General features: G+C 38.7%; 1 protein-coding gene across 1 annotated transcript; it reads left to right on the plus strand.

Annotated features, from left to right (window-relative positions):
• Positions 1–7257: 7257 nt before the first annotated feature.
• LOC136277708 (tetratricopeptide repeat protein 28-like) lies at positions 7258–13907 on the plus strand (the record flags this gene model as incomplete). Its single annotated transcript, XM_066160246.1, has 4 exons — positions 7258–7367; positions 9581–9665; positions 10700–11057; positions 12258–13907. Coding segments are annotated over exons 3-4 (2004 nt in total), but the record flags the coding sequence as incomplete, so codon positions are not given.
• Between the last annotated feature and the right edge of the window lie 1102 nt (positions 13908–15009).

Here is a 15009-nt window from a genome sequence, read left to right on the forward strand (position 1 = left end):
CAACGTCAAATTGGCAAAAATGCAAGGTCAGTGAACTGTGGTCCTCTACATACAATACATTCTTATACTATAATGTACCAAATATATCAGTTACTGTGTTATAAATATTGTAAAACAAAGAATTAATGGGAAATCATCATATTAAAACTGTGGTGTTTTACAAGAGAAGCTATAACTGTACACAAGTAAATTATGATAATTTTTCATACATGTTTGATACTACCAATTAAGTGCTGACACATAAAAAACCTAGTTTGCACCACTTTGTCAAGTTGACGAATGAAAGGCAAAGCATTCACCATTCTCAATCCAAGGTCATTGATCAAATTGCCATGTCAGTTACAGCTAGTGGTGCTTAATACTGTTGAGTTTATATCATTTTTGTCCTTCAGTAGGGTCAGTTTCTTCTCTTTTCTTAATTTCTAATCAAGTTTAGAGTTAAAATTCAGTCTTGCCAACAAAATAAATTCATCAAACCCCCTTAAATGCCTCTTCCTTACAGTGACGTTTTTCTCAGATTTCTCTGAAATCAAAAAGGATGTAACAGTCTTGGGAAAAAATTCACTTAAATGTAGGTATAAAGTTGACAGGTATAACAATAGGTACTGGTATTTTCCAGAGACAATAACAGTGCTATAATTAAAAACCACCATTTCCAGTCTGTATATGCATTTTGTATACCTTAATACCTCTGCTGAAATTAAGAGTGATTATTCCCCTTCACCAATAACTGAATAAATGTGTATCTTCCAGCAAGTAATGGAACTACCAGAAAGAAAATTATGAAGAAGAAATCAATAGCAATTAAAATTGAAAAAAAATGTATTCATTTGATAAATTTTGCCATAACAATTTATTTTTGTGTCATATTTCTTTAGTCCAAGCTACACATACTTAAAAACCTTCTTTAATTTACTGTTTTTAAATTTTGAACTCACAAGATAACTGTAGCTTTACGGAAACATGCTTTTTTATAATGATTGAAAATCTTCAGTGTAATTGATGCAGCTACTGAACTGAAACAGAGAAGTTACCTGGGTAACAAGGCTTGAATTTGCCATCTTTGCCAGTCTGTGATGCTAATGCTGAGCAAAAAAGAAAAAAAATAATAAAAATAAAAATGTCATCACAGCTAATGTGTGTACACATTCTGGTTCTCCTGAGTTGATTTTTACATAATTAAAACAAATCAAAACTAGGCTGCAGAGTCATGGGCTGATGCACAGTAATAATCAACCATCCTCATGTTCAAAATCATAAAATAAAAAATCTATCATCCACTTATCCTTTCAGATAAGATTGAAACATAGCTTGTCTGGTTTCTGAACAGTATGTAAGAAAAATTCCCCACTTGATTTCCCCCAATGACAGAAAGGATTTTTTCCCTAATCTTCTAACAAGAGGTTTGACTCATTTGCAAATTCAAATACTTTTCTTATTGTTTGCCTCCTTTCAAATAAGTGTAAAGAGTTGTACAAGTAATATGTACCAAGATACACCCAGTGGATGAGTTAGCTGATAGTGAATCTCCCTGTTTACTCAGTAGAACTTAGGAGATTGGCAGTGAAATTGGCAGCACTGCAGAATCATACACCTTTTGGTATTGTAGCCGCTCTGAGCAGTAGAGTTTGTTCCTTACACAAGCCTTGTTTTTTTTCTTCAAGCTTTTGATATAGTACCCTGAGTCCCCCAGACAGTTGGGTACTGATACATCCTTCAGGTGGTTTAGTGTATCCTCTGTAATAGCTGCCAGTTCCCCTGAAATTCAGAATAAATAAAGTAATTATCTATCCCAGTTTGTTCTTTACATAAAGCACATAAATTATGTGCAATAGTAAGGGCAGAAAATTATTTCTTCTTGTTTTTGACTCAGCATTTAAATTATTCCAATTGTGTGTGGCACCATGGGTTGCAAATGTAGTATGTGTGAATCTAGAAGAACTGGACTGTGAATGTGTGAATGCAGGATGGCATTTATTTATGCATAGAGTAGTTACCATCATTATACTCAAAGGGTTTTGCTCTTGGGGCATGTTTCAATTTGCACAACCAGTACATGCAGACAAGCATTTTCAGGTTTGTTCAATTAACCTCAAGACCTTACACCCAATTTTTCATCTGGCCCCAGTTACTCAAAAGGTGGATATTACTATTAAATGGATAAATGTCTATTAACTGGATAAATCTCTATCCAGTGAATAATGCAATACATTTTATTAAACAATTATCCACTGAATAGCTATTAAACCATTGGATAGAGGCTATCCACCCTTTGAAATACCGGATCATGTGTACTATAGGTGGCCTCGGTCGACATATCGGCCGATACATCGGCCGATATATCGGTCGACTATCGGTCAACTATCGGTCGACTATCGACCGATAGTTGGTCGACTATCGACCGATAGTTGGTCGATTGTCGACCGATAGTCGACCGATATATCGGCCGACACTCGTACACTCATATAGGTCGACTATCGGTCGACTGTCGGTCGACTATCGGTCGACTGTCGGTCGACTATCGGTCGACTGTCGACCGATAGTCGGCCGATTGCCGACCGATAGTCGACCGATAGTCGACCGATATTGCATTTCGCGCTTTCGATATTGATCGGTAATGAAAGATGCACCCCAAGTTTTGAGCAGATTTTGATAAAACAAGCATATTTTCTCGTAAAAAATGGTGCGCCTTATGAGTGAATAAATACAGTACCTAACGTGGTCCCAAACAGGAACATGTCCTGTTTCATTGGCGTGTTCTGAAACCGCCATATTCTGAATGCAAGCAAACTGTAGCATGGAAGTGCAGTAGATAGCGATAATTACCCTTGAAACAAAAAGGGCCATGTGTTCAATATTTTTTCTTTTTTCGCCTTTGTAGGAATTTAATTGAAATGGAGCAGTTATTGAAAACCCAGAATATGGGGAGGTGATACAGCTACAAGGTGACCAGCGTCAGAATATCAGTGATTTTCTGAAACAGCTGAAATTGGCCAAACCAGACCAGATACAAATGCATGGTTTCTAGAACTTACTCCCTAGCATTGGGGTATGCATGTATATAAGTTTATTCTTATTACTAAGTAAGAGCTAGAAAACAACTGTCAGAGTGAAGGCTTCAGATCATCTAACTAAGATTATTATTTGTGGTATACTTTAGTACTTGTTACGTTTACCTTAAAATCAGAACTTTTTCTTAAGGAATAATGTTTGGCTGTGTGCCTGATCATGATTTTGATAGATGGAATGTTGAGTAGATAATATCAGTTCTTTAGTAGCTTCTGTTACTTCATATGTTCAGAATAGCCATGCATGGAAATAGTTTTAACACGAGCCATTACTTTGGAAAACGTGAGCAATAAAAAGAGAAACATTTCTTATTAGCATTGGTTTGTTTATTTTTTGTTAATTTAAAGAATTGGTTGAGAATTATCCTTTTCCATTAAGTCAATGTAAACTTTTAACTCCCATAAGTGACCAAGACAAAATTTCTCCTTACAATATCAAAACAATATCAAGCAGGCAAGTGATGATCGAGAATAAAGAAAAATTTCAATTAGGGATTAATGGTTGATCCAATGCCAAATTCTCTAAACTAACATAAGAATTGTACAACAGACGGTGAGGAGAATTACTACTGAGATTTGGGAATGAAAGGGAAATGTATTATTTCCCACCCAGTTTTGCTAAACTTGCTTCTATTTAAATGTACATCATGTCACCATCTTTTAATCCAGAGGATGGTGGCAACAGAAAATAACACTGTAACTTGTTAGTCTCACGACCCTTTCCAAACAGAAAAGCTCGTTTTTGCCAAAACAAAGAGTCCCTTATTGAAAATACTGCTATGCAAGATGTGCTCTCTGATTTGTTATTAATGCCAGAAGGAATTTGATCTTTTTGCATTATCTGAAACCTAAACCTCTCTACACCCTAACATCAGTATCTATATTCTCCATACTTTTCTCTGTACAATTCCTCTGGTACTGACAAGGAGAATTTGTTCAATAATCAAAGCTTCTTAAGTTAGTGATCATTTGCCTTATTCTCGTTATCTTTATGAATGACTCAGGAGTATTATTGTAAGGAGAAATTAAATACTGGTCACTCCCAGGGTTCAAAGGGTTAAAAACACAAATATCTACATAAAAAACTACTGAATACCTATAAATTCCATTGTCATGAAAACCTAGGAATACCATCAGAAATCTGAAAGAATCGTTCAAAAGCATCGATTTGAGGCTCGGCATCCTCACATGCTTCCTCTTACTCGCCCCAGGCTTGTCTCCGCTTACTCTAAAAGGACCCGGAAGAAAAGAGAAAGCTTCCTCCCCCTAACGAATTACTGCAGGACAATTAACATGAAAACAAATAAATTCATTTACTTCCTTGCTTCTTCTCCAGTTGTCCTTGGAGCGAGTTCATTCGTTTTCCTCACTTGGCTCATAAGCTTACCGGTTGTTCATTATTTCATATCTAGCGGTGGAGAATATTTCTATTTTCATGGTTTGTAGTTTCTCACAGTTTCCACGCCAAGTGAATTGTCAGTGAAAAGGTGCTCAGTGCATGCATTAGAATAACGCTCCACAAATAAAAGTCGTGCGCTTGGTGTAACAGAAATCCTACGTAAATCGGCCAACGACAAGTAGGCAAAATTATTAGATAATTGATAATATTTAGAGGAACTTTTCCACTGGCGCTTACGTTTGGCCGTTCATCGTGCCTGGGGAGGAGACTGACTACGGAATCGACAGTCGAACAGAAATAGACAACCACATTTTATTGGCTGCCTGATATGACTGATATATGACGTATGTTGCTAAAAACTCAAAGGATGAAAGGAGATGGTTGAAATTATTTCCTTAGCTGGGCACTGAAGGATACAAGTTGTGGTAAGTGCTGTAAATGAAAACAACTAATTCACTTCCATTAATTTACCTTGACAGACTAAGGAAATCGTTTTAGCTTGGAGCATCGGTTTTAAAAACTGCTTCAAACCTCGTTCAGTTATGAATGATGTGATAAAATGACTTGGCGGAAGAGAATTCTGATATGTGCGATAGAAATTGAAAGAAATTCATAGACGGCAAAGTCGGTTTAACGTTTTTAATCCCACCTAGACCTACCAAACATTGACTAAATTCAACGAATTAACTGGTCAGTTTTAACCGACGCTGGACAAGATGATTTCTTTCAAGCTACCTTCTCTGAAGATTAAATTCCGACATCCTCTGAGTTAGCCGAAGGGCTATCTACTAACGTTCCAGCCTCGAGCAGAATTCCAACCGTTATTTGAAAAATACGAATTCCGAATGTCCATTACAAAAGCGTAAATGAGCTTCATTATGTTCCTTCCAATGAAGGAAAGATAAGGAGAGACGGATATTTGTTATCCTACTTTTAAAGGGGCGCCATCTGATGAATATATATTTCAGTTTTTACGTCAAACTTTTTTACCGATGACGGATGTCAGCATGCAAAAATGAAACAATTTACTTTAGCCCCCTCAAACTACACCCCATCAATTTTTTTCCGAAATTTGGGCGGTGGCTTATTCAGCGCAAAATAATTGGCCTCGAAATAAAGACTTGGCCAGATTGGTATAAATTTTTTTGATGATTCTTGGCTTTAAGCCGATTCGGTCCGTTTACTTTCATTTTGATGGCGTGACAAGAGACAAAAAAGTAATTTTGATTAATTTCCGACTTTGCACTATGGAGTTTTTTTCCACTAACACATCAACCTCGTGCAGAATTCCAACCGTTATGTGAAAAATATAATTTCCCAATGTCCATTATAAAAGCTTAAATGAAATTCATTATGTTCCTTCCAATGAGGGAAAGATAAGGACAGACGGATATTTGTTATCCTACTTTTAAAGCGACGCTATCTAATCTACGTAAATGTATTTCGGTTTTGTACGTCAAACTTTTTTTACCGATGATGTATGTGAGCATGCAAAAATGAAACAATTCACTTTGGCTGTAGGTAACATCCGGTCTCAGTATACATTGTTTTGAAAGAACCGTTGGATTTTTAACACAAAATTACAATTAAGACTTGTTACAGTATTGAATCGGAGCTTCTGTCTTGAAACGGTAAGCTATTTGTGCTCGTTGACTATCTCTTTGTGAGCTGTTCATTTTCCAGAGGATCTCGCTTAGCTTCTTATAAGTGATGATGAACAAGTTATACCTCTTTTAGGGAGGGGAGGGATAGGTGGATAATGAACCGTACCCACTCTTACAAGGAAAAATTTTCAAAAGAATGTACAACATCGGTCATCTATTTGAGTCTATATATTGTCTTTATTCGGGCAAACGATTTAAACTTGAACAGTTAGTGCACCGGGCGATTAGCCGAATTATCAAAAGTTGAAAATTCTATTTCTCCTGATATTCTCGGGCCTTGTCATATTGACCAAGTGATCGGAACAACGTTCCCAGGTTTCCGTAGCTTGTTGCTTTTCTAGAATTTGAAAATTCTTTTTAAATTCTTGAAAAACCCCCTTCTCGAATAGGTCAACTTTTTCCACAGACTATTTTCGTGGATCTCATCGAAACTTCCTTTAAAGAACGAGTGATTTTTTCCTTTTGATGGTAGGTACTGCTTAATACTCTGAATATTCCGGAGGTTTTACTTTCCAATAGTAGGGGATAATTGGGGTGGGTATAAAACCCGAGGGGTGGGTATAGGTTACCCGTTGCCAGAACGCAACGGGTAACTTATCATTTTTATGGCAAAAAGGAACAAAATTAATTACTTTTAAGCTCATTACATTTGCAGTCTATGAAGGGAACAAAATTTTTGTCCGAAATTTGAGCGATCGCATATTCAGTGCAAAATTATTGACGCCGAAATAAAGACTTTATAAATTTTATCGATGATTCTTGGCTTTAAGCCGATTCAGTCCGTTTATTTTCAGTTTGATGGAGTGACAAGAGACAAAAAATCATGTTGATAAATTCCCGACTTTACACCATGGAGTTTTTTCTACTAACGCACCGACCTTGCGCAGAATTCCAACCGTTATGTGAAAAATAAAATATGAATTTAGAATGTCTATTACAAAAGCTTCAATAAAATTCATTACGTTCCTTCCACTGAAGGAAAGATAAAAACAAACAGATATTTTTTATCCTACTTTTAAAGCGGTGCCATCTAATCTACGTAAATGTATTTCGGTTTTGTAAGTCTAACTTTTTTACCGATGATGGATGTGAGCATGCAAAAATGAAACAATTCACTTTGGTTGCAGGTAACATCCGGTCTCAGTATACATTGTTTTAAAGAACCGTTGGATTTTTAACACAAAATTACAGTCAAGACTTGTTACAGTGCTGAATCGGAGCTTCTGTCTTGAAACGGTAAGCTATTTGTGCTCGATGACTATCTCTTCATAAGCTGTTCATTTTCCAGTAAGTGTGATTTGCGTCATCGAAGACAAAGTTGTAAATAAGAAGAACGGCCGGGTTGATAAGTGTTGCACCCTTAAAAGATAACACATTGATATTTTTCAAGACTTTAAAAATTCTTTTCAAATTCTTGAAAAGCCTTTCTCTCAATAGGTCAAGTTTTTTCCACAGACTCTTTTCCTAAATCTTATCGAACCTCCCTCAAAGATCCTTCAAAGGTACTCCTGATTACTCGGAATTTACCGGAAGTTTCTCTTTCCAATAGTAATGGTAGTTGGGGTGGGTCAGGAGCCCATTACTGGGTATAATGGGCTCGTGGGTGGGTATAGGACCCATGGGGTGGGTTTAGGTTACCCGTTGCTAGAACGTAACGGGCAAATTATTATTTTTATGACAAAAAGAAACAATATTTATTTCATTTACGCTCATTACATTTGCAGTTTATGAAAGGGAACAAAATTGGCTCCTCAAACTGCACCCCATCAAATTTTGTCCGAAATTTGGGCGATCGCCCATTCAGTGCAAAATAATCGAGGCCGAAAGAAAGACTTTGCCAGATTGATATAAATCTTCTCGATGCTTCTTGGCTTAAAGCCGATTCAGTCCGTTTATTTTCAGTTTGATGGCGTGACAAGGGACAAAAAAATAATGTTGATAAATTCCCGACTTTTCACCATGGATTTTTTTCTACTAACGCACCAACCTCGCGCAGAATTCCAACCGTTATGTAAAAAAAATTAATTCCCAGTGTCCATCACAAAAGCTTAAATAAACTTTATTGTGTTCCTTCCAATGAAGGAAAGATAAGGAGAGACGGATATTTGTTATCCTACTTTTAAAGCTGCGCCATCTAATCTACGTAAATGTGTTTCGGTTTTTTACGTCTAACTTTTTTATCGATGATGGATGTGAGCATGCAAAAATGAAACAATTCACTTTGGTTGCAGGTAACATCCGGTCTCAGTATACATTGTTTTAAAAGAACCGTTGGATTTTTAACACAAAATTACAATCAAGAGTTGTTACAATACTGAATTGGAGCTTCTGTCTTGAAACGATAAGCTATTTGTTCTCGATGACTATCTCTTTATGAGCCCATTAACCAGAGCTTTCAACTTCCATACTTATCCTCTGAGTCAACCCTGTCCCGTATCTTTTATTTTTAGGAGCACCTCCCACGGGGTTTTTGGCGGGTGTTTACATAATAGCACTCATTGGAGAGCTGTGGTCATCTATTGTTTACGTCACATGCAGGTCGCACGAAAATATTTCAATAATGGCGAAAAGCGCGGAAAGTCAGCGTGTTTTCGCGGGAAATTAAAGAACCCCCCCCCCCCCCCCCACATATTTCAGTTCTCAAAATAAAAAGATACGGTACAGGGTTGGCTCAAGTAAAAATTGGTATGGAGGCTCCGGGTAATAGGCTTCTGGCTGTTCATTTGCCAGTAAGTGCGATTTGCGTCATCAAAGACAAAGTTGTAAATAAGAGGAACGAGTGGGTTGATAAGTGCTGTGCCCTTAAAAGACAACACATTGATATTTTTCACGAATTTGAAAATAATTTTTAAATTCTTGAAAAGCTTTTTTCTGAATGGGTCGAGTTTTTTTTCCACAGACTCTATTCCTGAATCTCATTGAAACTTCCTTCAAAGAACGAACGATTTTTCCTTCTGATGTTCAGGTGATATTGATTACTCGGAATTCAATGGAAGTTTCACTTTCCAATAGTAATAGATAATTGGGGTGGGTCAAGAGCTCATTAATGGCTATTAATGGGCTCCTGGGTGGGTATAAGGCCCGTGGATGGGTATGAGTTACCCGTTGCCAGAACGCAATGGGTAACTTATTATTTTTATCGCAAAAACAAACAATATTTATTTACTTTACGCTCATTACATTTGCAGACTATGAAAGGGGACAAAATTGGCCTCCTCAAACTGCACCCCATCGATTTTTGTCCGAAATTTGGGCGATCGCCTATTCAGTGCAAATAATTGACTCCGAAAGAAAGACTTTGCCAGATTGGTATAAATCTTCTCGATGCTTCTTGGCTTTAAGCTAATTCATTCCGGTTATTTTCAGTTTGATGGCGTGACTAGGGACAAAAACAATTTTGATAAATTCCCGACTTTTCACCATGAATTTTTTTTCTTCTTTTTTTCCAGGAAAAAGTTGATCTCCTTCGGAAGATCTTATACAAGTCCCTTTGCCTTCATCAAAATGAATAAGGAACGTTTCTAACTTCAAAAGGTAATTTACATCAATGCTGACTGTTTTAGAAATCCAAACAACACTAGTATCGTTATGAAAGCTACAAAAGAAAATTATAAGAATAACAACATTAACAGCATTTAGAAATCTTACTGTTCCATCCCCTGTTTAAAAAGAAACTACGACTTCTTCTTTTGAATGAGATATATTAGGGGAAAAAAATCATTGTTTATGAATCGATACCTTATGATATTTTTTCCAAAAACATCGACAAATAATGTATCTGTCTCAAGGATATACACAATCAAAATGCAAGATCATCAAATAAAGTTCGTATTGATTATTCACGGAAAATTTTTACAAACACTCCGTAAAGTACAGGACCTTCACACAGAAGTAGCTTATATGGAACATTCTCCGAACACATGCAACATCTATGAGTCATAATATATTTTTAATTTAGGACGCAGCTCAAGGGAAACCTGCTTTCTTATTTAATTTCTGGAACAATAGTTCCCTTGAGAGCCCGGTAAATCGGTATTATCCAGTTAAATTTTCCAATTGGTCTCTGATTTGCGTGATTGGCGTGACAGTGTAACGAACACTCCAATAGAACGGAGGGCAAAGGTGTGTTCCTCTTTGACGGACAATGTAAAAAATCCATTTACAAAAAAAAGACGCTAGAGTCCAAACTCCGCAGAGAATATGTTTTAAACTTGTTAAATGAACCACAACATTTTGCTTAAATAAAAATGTCTCAAAATTCAAAACTAAGGGTTCAAAAAATAGCGCGAACAAAACCTCAAAAACAATTATCCAAACTCCGTTAAAACAAGCAACAAAACTACGCCAAAAATGTCCACGTCAGTTTTCCAATGTCAAGGTTAGAGTTCTTCGACGTGATTTGCTAATTGTGAAATCACGTGCACCGCCTGTTAATACGAAAAAAAAAAAACAAGGCGGGGAGAGGAAGATAAAAATTGCAATTTGAAATTTAAAACTTAAAAGATTTTTTACAAACAGTCCGTGTTTAAGTTTTCACTAATTTCTCCTTTTTTTTTCAAACTGAGAAGAAACATGGTCAAGATGGATAGCATGAAAGAAGCCATATCAGCTATCTCCATAGGTATGGTGGTCGCCGACTTCCTTCGCAAAACTGGTCGTGTGTTGCAAGCCATCGAAGTATACAAGGAATGTTTGATTATAATACATAGTCAGGTGCTGGTTATCGATATTTCATTGGCAAACACTATGTTCTGTGCCATCTACTTGGCAATAATCTGTACTTACGATTATATAAAGGATTACACAAATGCAGAAAACTACCTTAAAGAACTTCTCCTCTACCTAGACTCTCATAACACCGCTGAAAAAGGATGGCTACATTTAAAACTGGCAGAGATACTTCGGGTGCAAAGTAAGTTCATGGAAGCCTGCAAATTTTACGAATCAGCAATCAACATCATGGAAACGATTGGAGACACACATGGCCAGGGAGTATGTTACATAAGGCTCGGGAAAATGTTTCAATCGCTTAATCAATATGACAAGGCCCGAGAATATCAGGAGAAAGCACTCGCTATCAAAATAGAAATTGGAGACAGGGATGGAGAAGCAACAAGCTACGGAAACCTAGGAACTTTGTTCCAATCACTTGGTCATTATGACAAGGCCCGAGAATATCAGGAGAAAGCACTCGCTATCACAATAGAAATTGGCGACAGGCATGGAGAAGCAACAAGCTACGGAAACCTAGGAACTTTGTTTCAATCACTTGGTCATTATGAAAAGGCCCGAGAATATCAGGAGAAAGCACTCACTATCAAAATAGAAATTGGCGACAGGGATGGAGAAGCAGCAAGCTACGGAAACCTAGGAACTTTGTTCCGATCACTTGGTCATTATGACAAGGCCCGAGAATATCAGGAGAAAGCACTCGCTATCAGAATAGAAATTGGCGACAGAGATGGAGAAGCAACAAGCTACGGAAACCTAGGAACTTTGTTCCGATCACTTGGTCATTATGACAAGGCCCGAGAATATCAGGAGAAAGCACTCGCTATCACAATAGAAATTGGCGACAGGCATGGAGAAGCAACAAGCTACGGAAACCTAGGAACTTTGTTCCAATCACTTGGTCATTATGACAAGGCCCGAGAATATCAGGAGAAAGCACTCGCTTTCACAATAGAAATTGGCGACAGGGATGGAGAAGCAGCAAGCTACGGAAACCTAGGAACTTTGTTCCAATCACTTGGTCATTATGACAAGGCCCGAGAATATCAGGAGAAAGCACTCGCTATCAAAATAGAAATTGGCGACAGGGATGGAGAAGCAACAAGCTACGGAAACCTAGGAGCTTTGTTCCAGTCACTTGGTCATTATGACAAGGCCCGAGAATATCAGGAGAAAGCACTCGCTATCAAAATAGAAATTGGACACAGGGATGGAGAAGCAACAAGCTGCGGAAACCTAGGAACTTTGTTTCAATCACTTGGTCATTATGACAAGGCCCGAGAATATCAGGAGAAAGCACTCGCTATCACAATAGAAATTGGCGACAGGCATGGAGAAGCAACAAGCTACGGTAACCTAGGAACTTTGTTCCAATCACTTGGTCATTATGACAAGGCCCGAGAATATCAGGAGAAAGCACTCGCTATCAGAATAGAAATTGGCGACAGAGATGGAGAAGCAACAAGCTACGGAAACCTAGGAACTTTGTTCCGATCACTTGGTCATTATGACAAGGCCCGAGAATATCAGGAGAAAGCACTCGCTATCACAATAGAAATTGGCGACAGGCATGGAGAAGCAACAAGCTACGGAAACCTAGGAACTTTGTTCCAATCACTTGGTCATTATGACAAGGCCCGAGAATATCAGGAGAAAGCACTCGCTTTCACAATAGAAATTGGCGACAGGGATGGAGAAGCAGCAAGCTACGGAAACCTAGGAACTTTGTTCCAATCACTTGGTCATTATGACAAGGCCCGAGAATATCAGGAGAAAGCACTCGCTATCAAAATAGAAATTGGCGACAGGGATGGAGAAGCAACAAGCTACGGAAACCTAGGAACTTTGTTCCAGTCACTTGGTCATTATGACAAGGCCCGAGAATATCAGGAGAAAGCACTCGCTATCAAAATAGAAATTGGAGACAGGGATGGAGAAGCAACAAGCTGCGGAAACCTAGGAACTTTGTTTCAATCACTTGGTCATTATGACAAGGCCCGAGAATATCAAGAGAAAGCACTCGCTATCAAAATAGAAATTGGCGACAGGGATGGAGAAGCAGCAAGCTACGGAAACCTAGGAACTTTGTTCCAGTCACTTGGTCATTATGACAAGGCCCGAGAATATCAGGAGAAAGCACTCGCTATCAGAATAGAAATTGGCGACAGAGATGGAGAAGCAACAAGCTACGGAAACCTAGGAACTTTGTTCCGATCACTTGGTCATTATGACAAGGCCCGAGAATATCAGGAGAAAGCACTCGCTATCACAATAGAAATTGGCGACAGGCATGGAGAAGCAACAAGCTACGGTAACCTAGGAACTTTGTTCCAATCACTTGGTCATTATGACAAGGCCCGAGAATATCAGGAGAAAGCACTCGCTATCAGAATAGAAATTGGCGACAGAGATGGAGAAGCAACAAGCTACGGAAACCTAGGAACTTTGTTCCGATCACTTGGTCATTATGACAAGGCCCGAGAATATCAGGAGAAAGCACTCGCTATCACAATAGAAATTGGCGACAGGCATGGAGAAGCAACAAGCTACGGAAACCTAGGAACTTTGTTCCAATCACTTGGTCATTATGACAAGGCCCGAGAATATCAGGAGAAAGCACTCGCTTTCACAATAGAAATTGGCGACAGGGATGGAGAAGCAGCAAGCTACGGAAACCTAGGAACTTTGTTCCAATCACTTGGTCATTATGACAAGGCCCGAGAATATCAGGAGAAAGCACTCGCTATCACAATAGAAATTGGCGACAGGGATGGAGAAGCAACAAGCTACGGAAACCTAGGAACTTTGTTCCAGTCACTTGGTCATTATGACAAGGCCCGAGAATATCAGGAGAAAGCACTCGCTATCAAAATAGAAATTGGAGACAGGGATGGAGAAGCAACAAGCTGCGGAAACCTAGGAACTTTGTTTCAATCACTTGGTTATTATGACAAGGCCCGAGAATATCAAGAGAAAGCACTCGCTATCAAAATAGAAATTGGCGACAGGGATGGAGAAGCAGCAAGCTACGGAAACCTAGGAACTTTGTTCCAGTCACTTGGTCATTATGACAAGGCCCGAGAATATCAGGAGAAAGCACTCGCTATCAGAATAGAAATTGGCGACAGAGATGGAGAAGCAACAAGCTACGGAAACCTAGGAACTTTGTTCCGATCACTTGGTCATTATGACAAGGCCCGAGAATATCAGGAGAAAGCACTCGCTATCACAATAGAAATTGGCGACAGGCATGGAGAAGCAACAAGCTACGGTAACCTAGGAACTTTGTTCCAATCACTTGGTCATTATGACAAGGCCCGAGAATATCAGGAGAAAGCACTCGCTATCACAATTGAAATTGGCGACAGGGATGGAGAAGCAGCAAGCTACGGAAACCTAGGAACTTTGTTCCAATCACTTGGTCATTATGACAAGGCCCGAGAATATCAGGAGAAAGCACTCGCTATCACAATAGAAGTTGGCGACAGGGATGGAGAAGCAACAAGCTACGGAAACCTAGGAACTTTGTTCCAATCACTTAGTCATTATGACAAGGCCCGAGAATATCAGGAGAAAGCACTTGCTATCACAATAGAAATTGGCGACAGAGATGGAGAAGCAACAAGCTACGGAAACCTAGGAACTTTGTTCCAATCACTTGGTCATTATGACAAGGCCCGAGAATATCAGGAGAAAGCACTCGCTATCAAAATAGAAATTGGAGACAGGGATGGAGAAGCAACAAGCTACGGAAACCTAGGAACTTTGTTCCAATCACTTGGTCATTATGACAAGGCCCAAGAATATCAGGAGAAAGCACTTGCTGTCAAAATAGAAATTGGCGACAGGCATGGAGAAGCAACAAGCTACGGAAACCTAGGAACTTTGTTCCAATCACTTGGTCATTATGACAAGGCCCGAGAATATCAGGAGAAAGCACTCGCTATCAGAATAGAAATTGGCGACAGGGATGGAGAAGCAACAAGCTACGGAAACCTAGGAGCTTTGTTCCAATCACTTGGTCATTATGACAAGGCCCGAGAATATCAGGAGAAAGCACTCGCTATCAGAATAGAAATTGGCGACAGGGATGGAGAAGCAACAAGCTACGGAAACCTAGGAGCTTTGTTCCAATCACTTGGTCATT

This window comes from Pocillopora verrucosa, chromosome 13, assembly GCF_036669915.1.
Source record: "Pocillopora verrucosa isolate sample1 chromosome 13, ASM3666991v2, whole genome shotgun sequence".
In the NCBI taxonomy this organism is placed as follows: Eukaryota; Metazoa; Cnidaria; class Anthozoa; order Scleractinia; family Pocilloporidae; genus Pocillopora; species Pocillopora verrucosa.